The sequence below is a fragment of the Colletes gigas genome, unplaced genomic scaffold (assembly GCF_013123115.1).
Source record: "Colletes gigas isolate AHSC1104 unplaced genomic scaffold, ASM1312311v1 Colletes_gigas_Sc00039, whole genome shotgun sequence".
Classification (NCBI taxonomy): domain Eukaryota; kingdom Metazoa; phylum Arthropoda; class Insecta; order Hymenoptera; family Colletidae; genus Colletes; species Colletes gigas.
Window position 1 is genome coordinate 1,397,707 of NW_025106668.1, and position 23,412 is coordinate 1,421,118.

At 41.5% G+C, this 23,412-nt stretch overlaps 1 protein-coding gene across 1 annotated transcript; it reads right to left on the minus strand.

Annotated features, from left to right (window-relative positions):
- Positions 1 to 6,078: 6,078 nt before the first annotated feature.
- Positions 6,079 to 9,359, minus strand: LOC122402733. Its single transcript, XM_043405755.1, has 2 exons — positions 9,297 to 9,359; positions 6,079 to 6,501 (listed from the first exon to the last, which is right to left on the minus strand). The coding sequence occupies exons 1-2, from the start codon at positions 9,357 to 9,359 to the stop codon at positions 6,079 to 6,081; spliced, it is 486 nt and encodes a 161-aa protein (XP_043261690.1).
- Between the last annotated feature and the right edge of the window lie 14,053 nt (positions 9,360 to 23,412).

The following is a 23,412-nucleotide window of genomic DNA, read 5'->3' on the forward strand; positions in this document are numbered from 1 at the left end:
ATTCGTCGAGAAAACCACCCGTAACCAACGATATAATAACTAGACCGCGGATGTTTATGCATATATGGTAAATTTCGATTCTCAAAAAACTACAGAATGCACTACTAAAACTTCCATTTCATTAATTCTATTAATAAAAATTTGCATACAGATCCTCGGTCTAATAATAACAATTACATAACGAGTTTCTTTATACTAGAAACAAGTAATCCTACAAATTTTCGATTATCTACTTTCTAATTGTTTCGAAACAAAAGTTTTACCTGGGTAGAGAATTCCACGTGTACTAGTCCGACAGTCAACGCGTTATTTCAATTTTAGAGACCATACATCACGCTATCTAATTTTTATTAAATACGATAGCATACGCATTATTAGACACGACGCAAGAATTTATATTTTCAATTGTACAGGTGTCATTAATTAACAGCTCGTTCCTGTGCATCAATAAGGCGCCGCCAACGGCGTCGCAGGCGTCTAGAGATTAAAATTCCATTATGCAAATTGCTTGTAACACTTCGTTTGCATTCGATTACCTGCCCGAGAATTTCCTCATATATTACTGCCAGATAGCGTTACTAATGAGTACGGCATTTATCAATTTTGGCACTGATTGCTCCGAAGTGGCGGTATAAACACGATGGAATCGTTAAAATCGATTTGCGTATCTTGCGACGCACGTGACACGATAATAATCTACGGGAAAACAGAAAGTAAATTCAAAGTTACAAAGTGCTTCTACATTTCAATGAAACGGTACACTTTTTCTCGAATCGAGCATCGATGACTATGTACAGTAACTTACTTAACCAACGTCGTGTCAATCACTAATTGGAAGTAACGCCGATCCTCGTCAGGAAAAATTAATTTTTATCCTTCGAGGCTTACGTGATGACATCATCGGTCAAATAAAATATTAACAAAACAGTAACAAAAAAGATCACGTGCTATCGTTTTCCACTATCGATCATCGATATTACGATATGATCAAACTCGACGACGTCTTGGTCGGCGTTCGCGATTCGAAACTTGGAGTAAGGTGAAATTACGCGATTTTAATCAACGCGAATCGATCGCACGAGAGTCGGGAGCCACGAAGGATCTATCGTCGCGTCGTGTTGTTCCTGCGGGATTTAATTGTTCCTTTACCGAAAGAAGACACGCACGAAAACGGTGACCTTTGCTATCCGAACATGGCCCGGTATTACGTAGCACTCGGTGACCTGTAAATAAATCTTCATTGAGTACGGTAGCATAATGTCGTTCGCGCGGAGAACGCTTCAACGATCCCATTTGCGCAGCAGTCGGTAGCTCATTCGTAACTACCCATAGATTCACGGAATATGGCCCTGGAGGAAATTATAACAACACGCTGTACGAACTTGAAACAAAATTATGCTTTAACGTCTATCCGCGAGATCCGTTTGACGTTGCTCGATCACCATTTGTAATATCGAGATACGGGAAACAAAGTAATTGCCAACGACCGATTTTAATTCGTTTAATCGGACTATGTACGAAGCAATCGACTCGGATATACATATACATACGTATATCGAAGAATTTATCTTTAATTTCTAAATGTATATATTTTTTTAAGGAAGGTCGTGGTTGCTAGAAGTTTCATTTTTATTTGAAATTACCCGTTATTTGTCGCTTTTCTAATCGGACCAAAGTTTCGAACACTTTATCCCTCACGGAATTATGCAATTTTATTCTTCTGTGATCTGTGATCTCGCCGAACAAGCGAAATTCTGATTAATCGGATACGACGAAAAACGCGAGAACACGCCAACCTTCGAGCGGGTCCAATTTTTCTTGTACCGTCCCGAGAGTCTTTTAAACGGGTATTATGCAAATGTAATTGAAAATTCGAGGCGTGAAAGCGACCTCGGCGAAGGTTCCTCTCCGTTCATCGCCGTACATAAATAACTGATGCGAAACACGCGAGTGAGAGTCGATGATAAAGTGAAACCACTTTGTAAGATGCACTTCGTCGCGATAAGAGAAACGCGAGGAACGTGTACCTTCGCAGATATGCTGATTCAATTATTTCTGTCGTGTCGCCGGTGCCCACCCAGGCAGCCGCGGCTATTTTCTCTATTTACGCTGAATTTTACTTCTCTCATTGAACACCTGCACCGCGATCGAAATTCCGTCAAAACTCTGCCCCGTGATATTTCAGTCTATCTTCGCGAGTCCACCAGCGCTCGCGATATATCACCGGACGAGCTGATAAATCTTATCAGATCCAACCCTCCGCGGACACGCTGTAATTTTACGCCTCGCCCAGACACGCTTGAATCTTTTAGGATCGATCTGTTCTTAAACGCGATCCAACGGTACAAAAAAGTTATTCGAATCTCTTACAAATTCACAGACAATCTTAAAAGAAACGTGACTTTTACGGTCCATAATTTAACAATGAACTTAAACTAACGTCGTTAATAATTAACTTACGGATCCTGCAATTGCTTATACTTGGACTAGCCTCAATATTAATTTTAATTTCTATCATAGAGGTAAAAAAATCTCTGTATTTCTTTTACGGATTAGCAATTTAAATCAGTTACTTTTATACGCGATTACAGAAAAATAGAGACCATCGTTTACGTCGATTCTTTGCGATTTTCAAGCACTCTGTACGCGTCTTGGTTGTTTTCTAAATCGCGTTAGACGTGTTAGTCGTAAGTGGGCGCACCGGAACGTCGTTATATAAAACAAAGCGTTAAGAGGGAATCACTTTTCGATGAATCAACGTTATTTGGCCGGTGTGGAATACCCGTGACGTCAAAATTGACGATCACGTAATTCGGTATAGGCAAGGTCTTGCCGGTGACCTTACCGAAGCCCCATCCCAGCGTCGTTCTATTCAAATCAGATAGGACCTCCTTTCATCCACTCACGTTAGACAGGCTGATTAAGTCTTAGCCGGTGCTATTTTCGTACACTCTTGATTAAAAAACAGGAAATTCACGTCCACGGTCCCGCGGAGCCTTCGACAGCGGTTGCAATAAAGGTGGATTCATTTACGTCGAACAAAGATTCTAATCAACGCTCTGGAATTTAATTACTTAATTCGGATCGGAGGCGAAGCGGCGCCGAAAGTCGTTTGCAAAGAAACGACATCTTTGTTGCGAGATCGTTGGTTCGGCACCGAACGATCGAGGATAAAAATGTGTCCCGCGTTTTATCGGTGAGCGTATTTTACAGACGAGCACGGAATCGTGGGAGTAAACTATTTTTCAAAGCTGTTTTATACGAACGGAAAAATAATAATTTAAAAATGATAAATGATCGAGAATTGAAAACTCGGTTTATATGCTCACGAGAATGTATTCGTTAATGAATTATCTTTTAAATTATATTTAGTTGTACCGGGCTCTGGATGTTGTTTTGTAACGAGTAAACTTTCCGAGTGCTATCGTAACTGCAACGAAGCAAAGTTTTATTAGCATCGTAATAAAATCAGAAGCTTGCATAAAACAACCTGTAAAAAGGAAGCAAGTGTACACTCGTTGGATGAAAGACAACTTTGGGTCAAGGTTAACAAATTTTAACAAACACATAAATCTTCAAATTTTACTTAATGTATATATAACTCTTTCAATTGAAATCGAAAATGATTCTTGAACAAAATGTTTAAGTTCGCGTTATCGTTTCATCTTAGTGGCAACCTTTGGGTACGTCCACTCGTCAGATCGCGCCATTGTCTGCCCTCGGACGGGTTCTATTTATAATTTCGTATCCAGCGATCGTGAGCGTGGCTAAGGGTCTTGGTTCCTCAGGAATCCCCTGAAAGTCCTCAGGTTGGACGCTGAAACTGACGCAACAGGGCATCGAGTCGTTTTTGGTACAGTTACGTTTCATTCTGGACGACGACACGTACACGTCCGATACGTTCGCTCATTCTGAAACCGCGGCCATTGTACCGCTCAAATTTGGCACATCTCTGATTAGAAACTTGTGCAGCTGTTCATTGTTACGTGGTCCGCGACGACGTGTGCAATGATACGACGCCCGTTGACGACGATTTAGAAGAAACTTCGTGCGCGAATCTGATTAGTCGAAGGAGGCCATTGCCCAGTTTGCGTTACGTGTTTATCGCCCTCGAAAAAAACGATAAACTTCTTTCGCTGATCTTTTTAACCTGCGGGACTGCTATTATCCATTTACTCGTCAATCTTAAACACAGGCAAGCAAACGAGAACTTAAAACAGATCTTTTGCTCGAAAGATTTTGCTCTTCGTTACTAAATGAAACTTCGGTTCGAAAATCACGGAATTTCATGTATTCTCAATCTCTACGTCCACCATTTCTTTTCGTAATTTCGCGTAGCTAAAGGCGGCAATTAAAAATAAAAGAAAAACAGGATAAAATTGTTGAGCAAAGACGACATTTACGGTGAATTTTATACAAGTAATTTGTTTAACCGATCATGTGGAGTGTATCGAAAGGTTTTGCAAATTTTACGAGATTTTCGACCTTTCTATAGCCAATGTTTCGAAAGAATCGACCTGCCACGGCCGATCCGCTAGTGGTTGCGCAAGATGCAAAGGCATATCGCTAGCTATAAGGGTGCCCTAAGTCGTCGAAACGCACCGAACGCTTATTGATCTGCTCGTACGTGAGAGGAGAGAAGAGAGACCAGAAGTCCAAAACGATGCTTGCGGTCGTTGTGGATCGTGGATTCGATGGTGGCCCCGACGAAGGTCTGCGTAAAATGACCTCGACGCTCGAATGTGTGCCGAGGACATCAGGAAGAACCAAGAAAACTGGTAGTCGGGCTTCTTGCCGAATCGTTCGGGGTCCTTTGATGTAAAAACATTCAAAGAACCGCCGACGAGAGGCGATAAGGAAGGTGCCGGAGGAAGATAGTTTTCCTTTTGAGGATGGATACAAAAGCGACGCTAGTTTTTCTTTCGAAAAATTAACTCGCTGACGTTAGGATATTCTTATCCTTGGAATTTATGTAATTTTTATTAGGACGAAAAAATCGAAGGGTATTAACATTTTCGAGTCTGTAATGTTTAACGCGATGGAAAATCCAAGTATTTATATGCTCGAGTTGAAATTCTTTTAGTATTATCGTCGTAAAGATGACAGTGGAATATAAGGTACACCTGAACGCGACCTTATTCTTCTAGAAATTTGGCCAATCTTTCCTTTGATCCTCTCCTTCCACGCGAATAAAAGGCGCCTTTTTGTTCGCGCGGAGTAAGACGAAACGTTTATACTTGAAAAACGCTTACGGATGCTTCTTAGATCGACAGATTCCAGTCTTTACCTTCCTAAAATTACATATAACGAGATCGACAAATATCGTTTAAACGAGGATTTATCTGCGTTTGAATATTCGGGAATATCTACTCCGTTGTAGCATCGATTCGAACGCTTTAATTAAAATACTATCGCGTGATATTCTCCTCTCAGGGCAATATTCCATTCTGAAATTTCAAACGACTTTAATTTCTCCGCTGGTATTATTATCGTCGAATTCGTCGCCGCTGCAATAACTTTGCACATCGGAGTTGGACATTAAACGATCGTTTGGTCGATGGCGCGGGTACCGTTGGAACTCCAATCGTCAGAATTAATTACGATCAATGGTAATCGATTACTGAAATTAATCGGCAACGATTGGCAACCGAACGAATCGTAAATCGCTCGTGACGATTTAAATAATCGTTGGTCGTTTTTTACCATCGTTTTGCACTTTGTCTTATATTTATACTTGTATTAAAAGGCTGAGACCTTCGTTATCGACTTGGATTGTCGTATCCAATTGTAAAAAGTAACAATTTAATCAACGACGGTCACAAAGCTAACGATAATCGTTCGAACGGTCGCGGTCGTAGCGAGCAATTTATAATTAATTTAATCTTTGTTTGCCACTGAACAGAAACAACGGTTCTTTGGTAAAACGACTTTATGATAAAAAATGAGCCAACGTTTCGTACATCTTTGGGACGATCGCGGCGTTCGCGACGACGGCTTCGGCTACGGTCACGAATAAAGGTAGAGCTGTCGGTGCTAAACAATCGGAGTAAATGGAATCGTCGCGCTGGAATGGCTTCCCTAGCTGTTGTTCGCCGACGCAGCAGCCTTGTGCGGATATTTCCCGTATATTTTGCCGCTTCTGGTAGTTTTGTAGTAAATCTGCTGACTCTGTATCGCGGACGTCGAGTTGGTCACGTGCGGCCCGTCGCCGGTGCAGAATCGTTTCACCCTCTTGATGCCGTGTTTGAACTTCCGTTGCAATATGGGGTTCTCCAGCCTCAGACGTTGCTGGTGCTTCGTCTGTATCGCCATCGACGACGCCCTCGCGATCGCCGACGTCGCGGCGTTACGTTTCTTCAGCAGCCTCAGCGGCGACACGGCCAGGATCGCTTTCGCGATGCTTCGTCTGCAACGCCAGAGAAACAGGGCCGTGGCGAGCCACGCGAACCAGGGACCGGCCTTCGGACCCGGGGCTGGCTCCCTCGACCAAAGAAATAACATCTGGTGAACGAAAAATTCGTTAGATTTTCGGCCATTGGTCGCTGAAACGGGTAACATATCAAAAACGATAGAATTGTATAAAGGAACTGTATCCGCGTGTTAAAATAAGTAAAAAATATCGTGTGCTCGAACGTTCTATGTATCTTGCTTTCCAAGTTATGGACGATCGAAAAAAATGTTCGAAATTCGAGATATTGGATTTTCTACTTTTTATTACAAACTCATTGGGACATAATTTTTAAATATTCCAAGTAAAAGAAACTGATAAATTAAATTGAAATAAACAGGTTTATAGCCTCGCCTCGTTCATTGTATTTTAGATCGCAGATGTTTCATGATATTATATTTTATTATCGTTTGCAAATTACCACATACTTGCAATCGAAACATTATACCCTAATGAACTGGTAACGAGGAAGTTTCCTTTCAAGTCGAATTTGTGAGTGAGATTGTTGTTATTGCATGTGAGAAATTACGAAGTATGCGTGCGTGTGAATGAGTGAGAGAGAGAGAGAGAGCACAGATAGAGCAATTAAAAGAATAAGTGGAGAGAAGGTTACGTCCGGCGAGTTGCGCGTGAATAGATTCTCTAGTATTCTTTTCAATTTATTTGCTGTGTGCATAGTGGATTGTTTTTAATATTATAGCGTCGATTCGTGAACAGGTGTAATTCTTTTTCTTTTTACCATCCGATCCGCACAGAATTAAGAAGGAAACGAGACCTGTTGTTTGCTAATGCGGAATTCTCACCTGATTGGTAAAAATTTTAGTTTCCAGCGACCGCACGAGGGACGAAAAATCGGAAATTTCGAAAGGCAAGTTCGATTCATTATTCCTCGCGGCGAAAAATCGTTTGCCAATTAAGAATCGCGTGTGTGGGTGCGGCGTTAATTGAAGTCGCAGGTTTATTCGAGCGGGAACGTGGCGAGGGAACAACCGGCGTGGCCGGTGCATCGAAACCTACGTGAAACATTTGCCGTTGACGGCTCGGAATTTTTCGTTAATCAAATCGCCCGTACGGCCAGAAGGCTGCACAGCAATTAGCGGATAAATTGCAGCTGCCGAGATGCAAAGAGCATTCGAGGCGTTTCTGCTTCCCCCGATCGCCGGTTCCTCGTTCAAACGAAACCCCCGAACAACGTTGGATATTTCAATTTAATTTCGACCGGCTCTTTCGCGAATCAAACAAAATTAGAAAGGTCACGTTTGTACGCGAATCACGGTCCCATTGTCAAAGCGTGCCAGTGTCGGCAAGGCACTCTCAGCCTCGGTCGAATAAATTTTATTCGAGAGCAACGAATAAAAAATGTTTCATTTGCGTTTCATTCGCGAATTGAAATCTATTAACGGAGGGCAAACAATTTACGAGCGAATCTAGAAATCGGTATTCTTTGTGGTTCGCTTTGAGATCATTCGTACAAAGTCTGGGCCTTGTTTGGCCGTTGATTTGATTTCTCAGAATGGATGCGTCAAGAGTTAGGAGTTACTGTATTGGAAATATCCTTAACCTATTTGGAAATGAAATTTTCAACCAGTAGCAATTTACACTTGAAACACTTGATAAAGCGACGATTGTTAATTGATTGCCCATGAGGAATCTATTTAGTATATTCTCTTTGTACATAACTGAAAGCTTCCGCTACGTCGAACAAAATTATAATATATGAATCGTGGCCTGTGGTGGTCGGTATTCCAACCGAATGAGGTAGCGAGTGTGCCCGTATGTTTAATAATGCAACAATAAGTTCTAAATGGTCCATACCAACATTATTAATTCTCTCATGCACACAAATTCTTACAACCTATTTTTATATATTTTTCCCCCAAAATATTCATCTAATTTAAAAATACTGAATTTTCGTTCATTTTTCATAGTTCGTGTTCTGTTATACGTTGATCAATATGAATGAAGTACATACTACGAACTTGCAAACTTTCGTGCCACTTTCGCTTGACCATCCTGTATTTCCAAACACTCGATCGAGCGAGCCAAGGCGAATTCAAGGTGCACCGGGATCAGCCGTTGCTCCTAGGGCTTAACCACCCCCGTTTAAAGGTTAACGTGCTTCCCTACCATTGCTTCGACAATTCGAGCTACGAGAGTTCATAACCAAGACGAGACGAGAAAAAAAGGACGAAGAGACAGTCGATTAATTTTGAAAAAAAAAAATTTCAAAATATCAAAATTAACAGAAAAGAGTCTCCGGAAAATACATATTCAAGACTCGCTAAAACGGTTTCCTATATATTTAACAAAAACGACTACTGTTTTTCACTAAAAATTCCGACGTTACTTTCCTGGCCAACCTAATATAAAATGTAAACAAAAGTTACAAAGAGGCATTTTGGCGTCGTTATTACCGATATCAAACACTTCGACGCTCGTTTCGGTTAGATCGTGTATCACGAGTTGCGATCGAAATTTTGCGAAAACTGATTGGACGTCTGGGAAACCACCGTCGTCGACGGTTAATGGGAGACGAGGGGTTGAGAGGATACGGTAAGGGAATCGGATCGATTCCATGACCGTCGTGCTTTTTCAAGGCTCCACGGTACTAAATCCATGATAATTCGTTTAGAGGGGCCAGTATAGATCACGGGTAGCTAGGCCGCGTTCAGACTTTTATGGCTCCCCCGAGCGTCGCGAATATCGTTTCGTCGTCGTTCGCTGCGTTGGTCGGTCCTCTTCTCTCCGCGGTTGACCCATTTGGCAAAGACCTCCGCCAGGGAGAATTCCGCATTAGCCCCTCCCCACACACACCCTCCGAGCGCGCGTTTTTACCGCTAAGACTGACCTTATAGATCCACTCGTTGGCGCGCTGCCTGAAACTCAGGGGTCGATCGACTGGCCGAAACATAGAATGGCCGTGAACGATGACTTACTGTGAACGGTAGTTGAACCTGGTACAAAAGGAGAGAAAACGATCCTGATCAATGCGCAGGAAAAGGTCAGGGTGAGTTAGCGAGGCGCGCGTAAAGCGATTTCTCGGTCAAGTGAAAACGCGCGAGTTTTAAGGCGGGCCGATTGTTCCGTTCCCCCGGCGAACTTTCCAAGAGCAATTGCTATAATTAAATAAAGAACGTGCACGTGCTTTTTTTAAATTTATTTTGTTTGGCGGTAGAACCACCCTTTATATAGGAATAAATTGAGAAAAGGACGAGGGTATGAACCTGATCATATACAAGAAAAGGTACGAAAACAAACTCTGTATAGCCCACGTTATGGTTTCAGAAACAAATGTAAATTGAAAAGTGAACAATGAATAGTTTTTTAAATAGTTTGTGCCATATCATTGCTTTCACATTACGATTGATACGAACTGGCGATAGAATCAATTTAGATTTTTAAAATGTGGGTAACGTGGCTTTAGAGGTTGGGTTATAGTTAGTGAAACGAGATTGTTCGTCGGAAATTAAGAAATAGGAAAATTTGAAGAAATGCATACGGGATGAAATGTAACGTATACAAATCTCGTATCTCGAGGATCCGGATGGGATAAGAAAACTGAATAGGAAAAGTATGTCGAAGCAAGGGATGAGAACGTACGTTTGTACACGAGATCGAAAAGTGCTCGGCATTTTTCCAGCGACAATAGACCCAGATCGCGTTGCATGACATCATAATCCAGAAAATGGGGGTAGTTGATTTAGAATGAAAAAATATTGGACATAAAAATTTGTATTCGACTATTCGAACGACGTTGCATCTGTGAAAAAGAGACTGGATTAAAAAGTAGTTTAAATATCAAGACGTTTCTGAAATCGTTAGACATTCTCCGAACAAGCCCTAAGGTTTTCTTTTAACACGATCAAAAAAATATTACTTCCATGTCTCATTAATTTTCCACGCCCTGTAAATACGATAGCACCGCTGACCGAAATTTGAACAAAGGGCAAATCCTCGTAAATGATAAACGAGGTATTTCGACGCTGGGAAAAGGAAAGAAACGAAATCTGTCTGCAACAAGTATCGATTCTCGAAAACGGAAACAAACGTGCTCGGTTACCACGGCAAGAAAGTAGAGTGACTTCCTGTGTCGCAGGAACTCAATTCCGGGCATAAAAAAAAAAAAGAAAAGAGAACTACCGTGAAAAAGGTTCGTTCCGTCGTCGAGCAACTACAAACAGAATACCTGATGGAAAAAGTAATTTATTGGAAGAAACGAGCGTGTCGTTTCCACTGGCAACAAAAAAAAAGTCGCGGGAAGGAAGAAAAATGAGACGCTGGCTTGCAACGATGCTTTGGAAACTTCTGCTCAAAGTATACACGGTCCGTTTGATAAATAGAAGGTCTTTCGGACCTTATTTCGTATTGCTGGTCTCACAATGAACGAACAAAACAATTTCTTGGGGAAATTTACGTTTCTCTATTTGGAATTTTACTTGTTGGAACCATTTCTGTCCTCACATCGTATCTTCGGTAAGGAATTTTTTTCTCGAAACTGGGTAGGATTTCGGGGGTATGTCTATTCACCAAAAATGATCGTAGTTAACCCCCCTAGCTAGAAATTATTTTTGTAGAACGATTTGAAATTTTTTTTTTCTACCTCTTGTCGATTTTTCTTAATAATTCGTTTTTTATTTTGAATACATTTGTTCGACGCTATATGGAAATGTTGTTTAGTACTTTTTTTTAGGTACCTATGAGCTCTACTTTACTACTAAATTTCAATGAGATACGTTCACTATTGTAGCAGTTATGGTCGGTTGAAAATTGGACTACTTTTTATGGTCGCATTGTTATGGCCAAAATACGCGTCGTTTGCATTTCGAAAAATTAAAATCCTCCAATCCGTTCAGAGGTTATGTTTCAAACTTCTAGCGTCAAATTCGATTTTCAGTAAGGAATTTTTTTTCTCGAAAATGAGCAGGACTTTGGTGGTATTCATAAAAAATGGATTGGATCTCTGAAATTTTCTACCGTAGCGGAACATCGACGCAAGAAAGTTGCGTCGTTAATTAATAATTTAGGCCGGCTAACTGCGACGCGAATTCGCGGCTGTTATAGTCAAGTAGATAAGAACAAAGGGCAGGTCTTGCGAAAGGAAACGTAGGAACGTTAATGGCATTTTCCAGAGAGGAGAGCTTGACAAATAGAGATCGACGGCGACGAAAGAGCGGCTGCGTTTCGTTACGTGGCCGCGTAACGAGTTCGATCTTTCAGAGTGGGAAAGGGCCGACCCATAAACCATAAAGAACCCTCGGCGATGCGGAGGACAGCTCGAATAGGAGTTTCGCGTCCACCGATGTGTAAGACGTATCGCGCTTGGCTGGAAACGAAAGGTGAAACGAAACCAGAGGGAAGAAAAACTTGCGTCGCGAGACGCGTGAACGAGCACCGCGCTTTTATTTTCGATATTCGTGCGTTTCTTGCCTCCTTGGGGCCGCCTGATCCATCCCAGTCGCAAAGATAAATCTCTCTATATAAATCAAACCAAGAAAAAGAAAAAATTGCACGCGAGAAAAGTTTAAGATACAACACCCTAAGGCAGAAATATAAAGTAACATCGACAGAAGTTCTGGCGACTAAGAAACACATAGAAAATACCCTAAACTACCTAAAGGTATACCATATACCACTGCGTATGACTGGACAGGAAAGAAGGAAACAGGTCCTAAAACCCAAATTAAAAAAAAAAAGTAATTCTCCAAAATTCTTTTCTTTTCTCGCGTACGTATCGCGTAAGTATCGGGACCGGGTCGGAGTCTATATCGATTTCCACGGACAAAGTTGTCGCGTTTCGGCCGCGAACGTCCGCGAACAATAACAGTTTCTAGAGTCGCGGAGAATAAGATCTTTCGTGGGAGAGTCGAACCTGGACACCTTCCATCCACGGAGGGTAGAAGATTTCATATCGGATCGAACGGGAAAGCTGAAAATACGGGGAGGTCAAGCAGCAGCGGGGAGATAACAGTTTCGGATAACAGCGGCGGGCCGATGTCAAGGCAACCGTGACACAGCTAGGCACGTTTCGATAAGGACGGGATAGAGAACTGCACGGCGGCTGGTTAAATTGCGAGGGAACGTCTTTGAGACTTCCTCGATTGACTGATATATCGCGACGGATCGCGAAAGGACGCGTGGACCGTTTTGGGGCCGTGTCGAACGCCTTAAATGGCGTTACGAGTCGCGTCTTTGCCGCTCCGCGACGGCGGAACGGCTATTAATCGATAAGAAATTACGCGCATAAATACGGTATCTTATTAAGATACATCAATGTCCCCCTGTTTCCATTATCGTGCCGCTTTCGAGACCGCCTGAGGACGCGGAAACGTCCGGAGTGTGCTCAAGAACCTCGTTTGCGTTTTATTTTCTGCATTCCACTCGCGGGGATCGCGGCACTCGATTCTTTTTCCACGTTTCCGATAAAGGGAATGGGGTTGGAGAGATTAGACGGTCGTACGTGAGGTTTGCGTTTGAATTAAAAGCGCGACGGAGGATTGTTTCGACGCCAAGAATATTGGACATCCTTGAAATTTAAATAAAAAAATAAAAACAGAGTATTTTCTATTTGACATCGATTTTTCAGTTTCTCCTTTTCTACTTTCTTGATACGTTGTATAAATTGGAAAATTTCTTTTTTTAACTACTGTGACAAGTTTCAAGGACAAACTATCATCCAAAGTTTTTCTTCTCGATATCGCCGTGAAGACTATTGGAAGCTTCCTTAACTTTTAAAAATTGACACGAATATAAAAGTATTATTTTTGTCGCTTGATCAATATAGGCAACCATTTTTACGAATCGTGTGTTTCAGCATCGTTCGGTCCTCGAACGCGTCTATCGCGTTTCCGATCTTTTTGCAACGCGAATTCTGTAAAAGTTACTTTGCTCCGTGCACGCTTAAATGTTTTGCACCAAGGCCAATGTTCGATCAAAGCTGCAAAACTGTGTCACGGATGTGCCTCGGCGACACGACCGTTTTCGTTCCTATCTCCGTTTCGAAAGTATCCACCCACGATGCCTTTCACGTTCTCCAGAAAACAGTGACGCGAGAATTTTGTCCCCCTTTTGTTGTTCCTTTCGCGCGTAATTGTATCTTTCTGCGGCCAAATGGCACGGGGAATCAAGCAACGAGGCTACGATTTACTTTTAAATCACACAAAATAAAACAAAGTGCCAAAGAATTAACATACTTGGTCGTAAATAAACGCTATAACGTTTGTCGTTGCTAAAAACGTGCGGCTCTCATCCAAATGAAATAAAACCTGGCTGAATTATAACCGCATGACGTCGCGCAGAGAAAATTAATTCCTCGACAGGATCGTGTGCAATTACTCTTCGCGAGAATACGCGAGCGTATATTTTTTCCGCGGAACGGATATTAAAATCGCGGGAATTCGCGTACCCTGAATCGGGATCCCAAAGACTGAAAAGTCTGCTACGTATTCGATGCGCCTCGCACAAAGTCGAGGAAATACCCATAAATTCATAATGGAGAGGAATATTTCATAATAACGTTCCCGGCAGCGAGCAGGAGAATACAAATGTTTTCGCGTTGAAAGCGCCCACTGATTCCACCGACGCAGGTATGTCTCTGGCAGCTTCCGCCGTGTCCAGAATTTCGAAAAAGCTCGCTGCGATGCTGCAGAATTTCCCGCGTATCGGTTCGGTACGTACCCAACGTTTCTTTCTTTCATTAAACAAAGGACTAAAGATTCTCGACCTAAAAACGGGTACTGTTCCTGTTGGTTCATCGAAAAGAAATGTTTTCCAGCCACGACCCAAAGTTACAAAATGTGGTAAAATTCACGTTTAGTATCTTTCCACCACCTTCCTAAATTTTTAAAATAATTTGATGCCATTGGCCCTTAAGCGGATTATTAGACTCGCTGCGGTCCTCTACAATTTTGAACTAATGTTTATTTAATATATGTCAATGTAACCATTAGAAAATTTACGTAATCCTCCATTGGTGCATTATGTTTTAAAAATCAACATTAAGTAAAATAATTAGTGTCTCTACATTCCACGATTCTCTGATAAATCTGAGGTACGCGTCAAAACAGAGTCTAACGTTTACAAAATAGAAAAAGAAATTTCTATGCCTTGAATACAGGACGACTCTGGAAACCAAGAGTTTCATGACCGATTTTCTTGCAGGGACACAGAATGTCGAGCGAGGGTAGGGTTAAATTGTTCCCGGGGGCGATCGAATAACAAGTCGCGAAGGGGAAACGTACCTCGACGTGCCTCGAACCTCTCCAAACTTTCCACCTGGTCTCCCTTCTGGATCTCCACCGCGGTATTTCGCGTCCACAGCCGACGCGGTGGAGCGCGTGCACGGCCGTGGTTCTCGTGGCGGTGGAATCGCGCGGAAACGGTCCTCCTTGGCGTCGATCCTAACCAATCGAATCGTTCGCGTCGACCTCGCAGACGGTGACACGTTCGACAGCGGCGCGGCGACTTCTCATAGTCCTACGACCCGTGGATTTCCCTCGACGTCCAGCGCCGCGAACGCGTTCCGGGCACGCGACACGCGGTAAAATCTTGTAACAAAAAAAAAAAAATAATATTGTAGGTAGAAAAAAAAAGTCGGTTAAAATGACGTACGAATAGTGCCAGGGGGGGAAGAATTTAGACAAAGGATTGGCGTGGCCCCGCGGCTCTACGCTTGACGTTCGCCGATCCCGGCGCAAACGACCGATCGATCCTCGAAACTGTCAGCGAGCGGTTTCACCGACGACGTGAAACGATCATCTGTCAAAATAAAGAATTATCGGTGCTCTTTCCGCGCTTTCTTCGCGCGTAGCGAACAACGGTGGGACGAAATTCGTCTCTGGACGTTCATTATTTTTTGTTATTAAGTATTGTAGATTGTGCAGGTTTGTGGTCTATTAAATTTGTAATTTACATACTTCGAGCCTTTATAAACAAAAACTGGAGGAGAAGGAGTTAAAAGAGTAGAAAGGAGGGGAATAACTGCAGTTAGGAACAGGAGACAGGTGGAAGTAGGAAATAGAGGATAAATGGTGTTATTACGAAGCCGATAGTGCTAGTATCACACTAAAAAAAAATATAAAATAGAACTAGAAATAGACTATTGGAAACCTGAAGCTATCAGAGAGTCGATTAATTAAACTCTTTGCTAAACTGATATAAATTACTTCTATCAGTCACGCGTTTTTGAGAAGAAAATACCAACATCGAAAAGGCTGTTTCGATACCAGTAAAATAAAAGAACACACGGTTCAATAAAAATCCACGTTAGTTGTTTGCACGTACAAATATTGACAGCTTCTCGTCATACATATTCAAACTCACGCGCCAAGAGCCGGCAATAGGTGGCCCACTCTACTTCCGTCTCGCCCGACTATCGCTTCGCCATATTTCCGTTTATACATACGCGGTGTTGCACATAATTCTTTTTCAGTTTTGACTCAATAAAAATCCAATTTTACGTGCGTCCAACGCCACTGTTTCTTTGGGAAATATTTAAAAACTAGATTTGCAATATTAATATAATATAAAATGTGCAATTCTATATATAGAATACTATGTCTTGTCCGGAATAAGAAAAATCGTTTTGTAAATAGTTACATATATTCTTTAAACAGAAAGGATGTATTCGAAAATTTAACGATATTATTTAAATTCTTAGTCGAGACGTCCGCATGATCTTTTCTAGTTTATTGCAAATATACGTTTATCGAAATATTTAAACGTTAATCGGTCCGTTAATCGTTCACCGATTCCTCTCGATGTCTCGTGTTCCACGTTCAGACTTTTCATCATGGAACGAAATGGTAATCGAATATTTTCACTGCAAGAATTATTTTTATTCACCAGTCCGTGAACGCTCGTTTCCATCACGTTTCACCGCAAAACATGATACGCTACACTAAAATCGACACCAGTAAAAAGCGCAAAAAGGAAAACGATATAGATCGGCGTAACCCAATACCCGCAAATTATTAACCAGCAGCACGAGAACATATTACTTTACGGTTTCGACACAATGTAAACTTCATTGATTTTTTGTTAAGGCCGTATCGTCTTGCTGCGTCGAAGACGCGAGGGAAGTTTGATACACCCTGATGCCCTCGGAAAGCGATCCCCTCGTCTAAGGATGGGTCAGCTCGTAGTCAACTACGGCCTCTACGCTGCCTTCCCAAACTCTCGTACCCCTTCCGTGACGTCACTGGATCGTGTCAGTAGGTCAGAACCCGGTTACGTGTGCGCCGGTGTTTGTTCGATGTACTGGGTGTTCGCAAATTGCATTTCCCTTTCTGAAATTCCGGCCAAAGTACACATAAACGACGAACGTGTTGCTCCGCCGTACGCGATGTTCATCCCCGCAGTTTCGAAGAAGTTAACGGAACGTTTCGTTATTCTCCTACAAAATATATCTTCTAAAATAGCATTTTCCCGAGAGGAATAAATAAATAGAAATTTATTTCACCGTTTAAAGAAAAGCGAGGTCTTTGGAAACCCGAGGATGAACTGTAGCGGCAAATTAATTTCACCATTTAAAAAAGAGCGAGATCTCTTGAAGTCTGAGGAAGAAGTGTAGTAGGAAATTTTTTGGAATAATTTATTCGACCGTTTTAGAAAAAGCGAGGTCCTTCGAAGCCTGAGGAGGAATTGCAGAGACTTCTCCAGGTTCATGGTCACCTGTATCGGTTCCCAAGACTCCGAAGTCGTCCGCGCAGTCAGTGCGTGACGTTAATGCAACGCGAACGATAAAATTATATTCCGTCCGATTAACCCCTTTACGCGTCACTATCCCGAACGCAGCTTTTTCTCCAAGATAAAGGTTAAAGTTTATCGAGTCTTTGCAACCTCGGCAATTTACCGCGGTTATTAATTTCTTCCGCAACGTTGCGCCCTTGCGCGAGACAAATTTTTCTACAGTCTGCGTCTGCCGTCGGTGTACCCTATGTGACGACGTTAGCTCCCCTTTGATCACGACACTTTTCCCCATCGTTTTCCGCGATAAAGTAACCTAAAGATTGTACGCGGGATACGTTACTCTGTCAACAACGCACAATTTCCACGATCCGGCTCCGGTTGCAATTTCAACAACGAATCGCGACAGGAGAACGAAGCGTGCAAAAAATCAATTGCAGGTTTCGATGATTAACAAAACGTCCCTCTTGTCTCAATTTTTAAGCATGCTTCGAAAACGATCTATGCTAAGTTTTAATCCTAAATAGTTACATCCGAGCAATTCAGGATTTTTATCACTGTTTGCATAGTTGGACAATGATCGATATTATTTAATTTAAAATACTGCACGATCGATTGTCCAGTTTGTTACTACAGTCGCCGCGGAATGTATGTTGACATGTTTCGGAAGTATGTATTTCTAACGAAAGGCCAATTGTTTACATTTTTTTGCAGGCTCTGAACTTATATATCGCTTATTGTTTACTTCTACCAGCTTATTGTTCAGTTTAGTTCGGGAAACTGTAAATAACAGACGTATAGTTTTAAAAGTAAGTTGACACGCAATTTTGAGCTTATTTTGTTATAATATATTTGTACAATAGGTGTTGATTAATGATTTATTTGTTTTTTTCTCAATGTTGAACAATATCCTATATATAATACCACTTTAAATTATAAACATTGCTTTATAGTGCCGGAAACTAGAGAACTCACACCTGCAGAAAGGTCACAGATATTTAGCAGAAAAATAAGAGGAGATTCTATAAGAAAAATTGCTGTTGATTTCAACATTTCAACCGAGTGCTTGGAACAGTATTGATGAAAATGTTATAAATAAATTGTTTGAAAGTATGCCTAGAAGACTCGAAGAGGTCATAAGAAACAAAAGGGTATCAAACTTCGTATTAATTATGTTGTTTTATTGTTAAGTATACACTCAATTACGAATCTTTCGATTCTGTCAACATACTTTCCGCAATCGATAACAAAAGTTATTTAATTTTGTCTGTCATTATTATAAACTTTATGTCCTCTTTGGTGTTACACATAACAGTTTGTATTATATTAAATAACATACCTAATATATACTTTCGATTAATTTCTAAATTATTGATTTGAAATAGAAAATATGCACTTTTGAGACGTGTCAACATACATTCCGCCGCAACATACTCCGAATGTAACAAGTGTTACAGAGCGTCGATCGCGTTCGAGAAGAATAATCAACGAATCAAAATAACACGAGAACGATGATCAACGAGCGAACATCCGATGACGCGATAACGAAGTTTATCGTTTCATCTCTCCACGGACGAAGGAGCAGCATGCAAATCGGAGTGCCGGACACATGGCCTTGCCACGTGTTCTTTTAACACCGACGTACGTTGCAGATTTCGTCTTGAAAGCCGATTAACGAAAGCAATGGTAACGACGTTGTTACTCGGCAAAGTAATCTGGCGCGTTTTAAGCGAGACGCGCGGAAATAAGCGTCGTAAGTGTCCATGTAATCGTTTGGCAACGCTCGTTTTGTAAATGGCTCGCATTGTTCCCGGCGGAAAGATTTTGAAAGCAGTCGATCGTTTAACGCTAGGACTTACGAGCTCATAAAGCTACGGAACACGTAAATATTATTTGTTAGTAATCCGGGTTGAATTTGAAATTTCATCGAATACATCAGTTTCCGCCGAATAACCGGGCAATTCTTGAACGAATAATATTTTATCGACGGTGTTTAATTTTTATCAAACCACTCGAGAACGATTGTTTATTCAACACCCATTGTCGGCGTTGAAATATTCTTCTCGATGTATACAACGATGATGAAAACGAAAAAGGAATTTTTGAACGATAAAAGAATTCCACGAATCGAAGACTGTGTGCTTTCGGCCATTTTAAGCGACTCCTATAAATATTCCATAAGCTACACGCAACTGGAGCAGAAAAATGGTTATAATTCGGAGCACATAAATATTATTTGTTAGTAATCCGGGTTGAATTTGAAATTTCATCGAATACATCAGTTTCCGCCGAATAACCGGGCAATTCTTGAACGAATAATATTTTATCGACGGTGTTTAATTTTTATCAAACCACTCGAGAACGATTGTTTATTCAACACCCATTGTCGGCGTTGAAATATTCTTCTCGATGTATACAACGATGATGAAAACGAAAAAGGAATTTTTGAACGATAAAAGAATTCCACGAATCGAAGACTGTGTGCTTTCGGCCATTTTAAGCGACTCCTATAAATATTCCATAAGCTACACGCAACTGGAGCAGAAAAATGGTTATAATTCGGAGCACATAAATATTATTTGTTAGTAATCCGGGTTGAATTTGAAATTTCATCGAATACATCAGTTTCCGCCGAATAACCGGGCAATTCTTGAACGAATAATATTTTATCGACGGTGTTTAATTTTTATCAAACCACTCGAGAACGATTGTTTATTCAACACCCATTGTCGGCGTTGAAATATTCTTCTCGATGTATACAACGATGATGAAAACGAAAAAGGAATTTTTGAACGATAAAGGAATTCCACGAATCGAAGACTGTGTGCTTTCGGCCATTTTAAGCGACTCCTATAAATATTCCATAAGCTACACGCAACTGGAGCAGAAAAATGGTTATAAATTCGGAGCACATATTTGCGTAAACTTTCTTCGTCAATTTTACGTATCCATGCAGGATACATGTTACGAAACGTGCGTATGTCTAACAACAAGTATTTTACCTTTCTTCGCCGAGATATGGAAAATCTCGTTGAAATTACACGTTCATTAACGTCAATCTTAAAACGACGCACTATCGTTCATCGCGAAAAACGCAAGGACTTTCCACCTAATACATTACCCAGAAGATATATTACCTTCGAGTACTCAATTATCGCGCGTCGCCTCGAAAGTTCGTTTCGTAACCCGTGGCTGGAGAAAAATCCAGGAGAAAAGTCTCCAACGAGACGCGAAAGAGCATCGACGTTCACGGGTTCCCAGGAAGTCGATTTGCATTGCAGATCGACGGAAGAAACGTTCGGTAAGGTCCTTCCATCCGAGTCCCCGCCATAGATGAAAACATTAAACGGGATCCCTCGGAACGGGAACGTCGCGAGGTGGAATATTAGCATGGCCTGGTGATTTATCGTCGTGGCCGCTTCTGGGTTTTGTGTCCCGTGCTCGTAATGGGCAATAACGCGACGATGATGTGCGCAATTATCTCGCTGTTCTTCGTGCGCCGCTTCCGAAGACAGCCTCGAGGAACCGAACAAAAAGATGGACGGACCTCGATGCGGTCGCAGCACCACTGACCTTGGTCTCGAGCACGTCCCAGTCGATACGAGCCAGAGAATTACGCTGGGGATCGCCTCACCGAGCACCTTCGAATCCCAAATGCTCGGTTAAATTGCAAAATTATCCATAACGATCCTCCCAACGACCAACGGATTCGATTTCGAGCGTCCTAAGATTTACTTCGAGATTCAGAAAGTTCTCAAACTCGAAGCCCTCCCGTTCTTGAATTCTGATTCATCGTCGAAGAGAAAGAACGGTGCAATAGGCGATCTATTCAATTTTTAAATAAACTGTCCGCGTATAGCTTTCGAAAACAAACTTTTCAAATTTCTTTATCGCGCCGTTTATTCCGAAGCGAAGGAAAGCATATTCGTCAAAGAATCGTCGAGTATAAACTGTTTTCGCAAGGGTGAGTAACGATTCCAAGGAATTACGATTCTCGGTAAAATATTTTTCACCCAGGAGGCCAGATTTTAAATATAGCTTCTCAAATGGATCGGAAACCTACGAAAGTTACGAAACAATGTGACCAAAGAATTATCCGTGCTAGGTAACGATCGAAAATTTCGTTGTTCTTGTCCAGATGTCCAGATTTCCAAATCAAAGGATCGTTTAACAATTCTCGAATTAATCTTATTATTTTTAAATATTGTTAGGAACGAGTAAACCTATCTAAGCTGGTTAAGATATTTTAATAGGTATGAGCTAGTACTAAAAAATATTTTAGTCCTTTAATAATTCTTGAATTAATAGTATTTTTTAATTTCAAAGCAATCTTTTCAATCACAAATATTTAAAAACAAGCATCGATAGAAAAGCAACATTTGAAACACTCGTGATTGTATATATGGATGATTGCTTTATCGTTGTTTTCTTATTTTGAAATATTTTTTAATACGAGCCCTATTAAAATATCTCGACCAACATGAACGGTACATATATTCGTTCCCAACAAAATAGAAAAATACTATCGATTCAAGGATTATCGAAGAACACGTCGATCTGTAAATCCAATCTGGAGTTTAATTCTGGCTGGTCGTACGGCGGCCGCGAATTTTCGACGTAGCAACATTCCGATCGTTACACGCGGTCAACGTTGCACCGACATTGAACCAGTGCAATGCTGCAATGCAGGTGGACCAGCCGGTGCAGCTGGAAGATGCGTAGGCAGTCGGAGGCTGCGGGGCCACCGTCTACCGCAAATCTCTCGCTGCTCCCGCAGATGTTATCTTCGCCGCAAGATATCTGGGACTCCGTCTCCCTTTACAGCACAACCTACTCGATGCCCACTTCGCAAGAAATCATCTCGCCCGCGTGGAATAGGAAGAGACGATGAAGAAAAGGGCAGGGACCGAAATGTCACGGCGGACAACAAGGACGAACTGATAGGAGGAGACAGGACGTTTCACAACCCTTTGTCTCGTGGCTCGAACGCAAGAATATTATTCTGACGGTGAATAATTCATTGTGACAAATGGACGGGGGGTACACGGTCCCGCGGGACCGCTGATAGGCTTTGCTCGTTCTTCTAATCCGCTTTTTGTAACGTATCAATTCGAACAGGATACACGGCTACGGATCCAACCGAACGGTTAGCTGGACTACCAGGAATCGACTTAACAGGTTTACCCTCGTGACGCGATTTTTAAAATTCTTTTACGGAGCATCGTGATCAGGGAAAGTTTGGCAAACATTTAATCCCAACAACAACAAAAAGTATAAAAGAATTCTTTTTTTATTCAATTTGTGTACATTTAAAAGAACGACAAAACTTGACGATAAACTGGTTCGATTTCGAATTTGGAAGTGTTCTTTTAAGTCTGCTGACTCTTTGATTCGCGGGGAGCTTCTCGAGCAAGAATAATCGCGGAGAGGAAAGAATACGGATTTGCAAGTTAGATTTATGTGAATCAATGTAGCGCTAGAAGATTCCGTAATAGGACGAAGTGAAATTGAATTCAGGAGTTCAAGGATAGAACTGATTCTCCAAGGACGATCATGAATCACGGCAGACCCGGGCTGTTTGTCTCTAATGGCTCGTTTCAATTTCGCTGAAAGACAGGGCAGCGTGCAATACCGCGGGGCTAATTTAAATCGAGCTCGCAGGAAAACTTTGCTCGATTGAAAATTTGGCCGCGATGAATTCGAGGGGGAACGGTTCCGACCATCGTGCGTTCCTCGAATTGTTTGTTTGAATAATCCCATTATTCTTTTCGCTTGAAACTTCGATAACAAGACTCTGTTATTCCATCGGACTTTCGAAAAACGAATTCCATGTTTAATCCCATCGAAACTTCTCAGCTTTGGCTGTGATTTCGTACCTTTGTATTCACGGGAACCTCGGATCCTGATTTTTCCAGAACTGTTTGGGAATAATAATGTTTATTTATCGTTTGTAAATTCGCGAACAGACTGTATACGATACGAGACTGATACTTGAATTATTTTTCAAGTTATACGAAGATATACTTAGGATGACAGTTTGGAAATAGTAAAGTAGAAAAATAATCTGTTTCAATGAACGGATTCGCGTGCATGCGTTATCAGAATTCAAAATGACGTCGTTGCGTAGCATTGCTCCAAAACGTACGCGAATTGGCAAACCACCAAACCGTTTGATCCGTTCATTGAAGAAAAGCATATATGTTCGTATTTGACCCCCCCTCGACTCGAGCCATAAATCATCGTGCTCGACTGGAAAGCCACTGTTAGAAATAAATCAAAAT

Bases quoted from the DNA above. Each gene is read 5' to 3' on its own strand.
- LOC122402733 (XM_043405755.1), bottom strand. From the start codon at position 9,359: ATGTTTCGGCCAGTCGATCGACCCCTGAGTTTCAGGCAGCGCGCCAAC. The intron at 6,502-9,296 runs GTCAGTCTTAGC...TTCGTTCACCAG, and splicing joins CCAACGAGTGGATCTATAAG to ATGTTATTTCTTTGGTCGAG.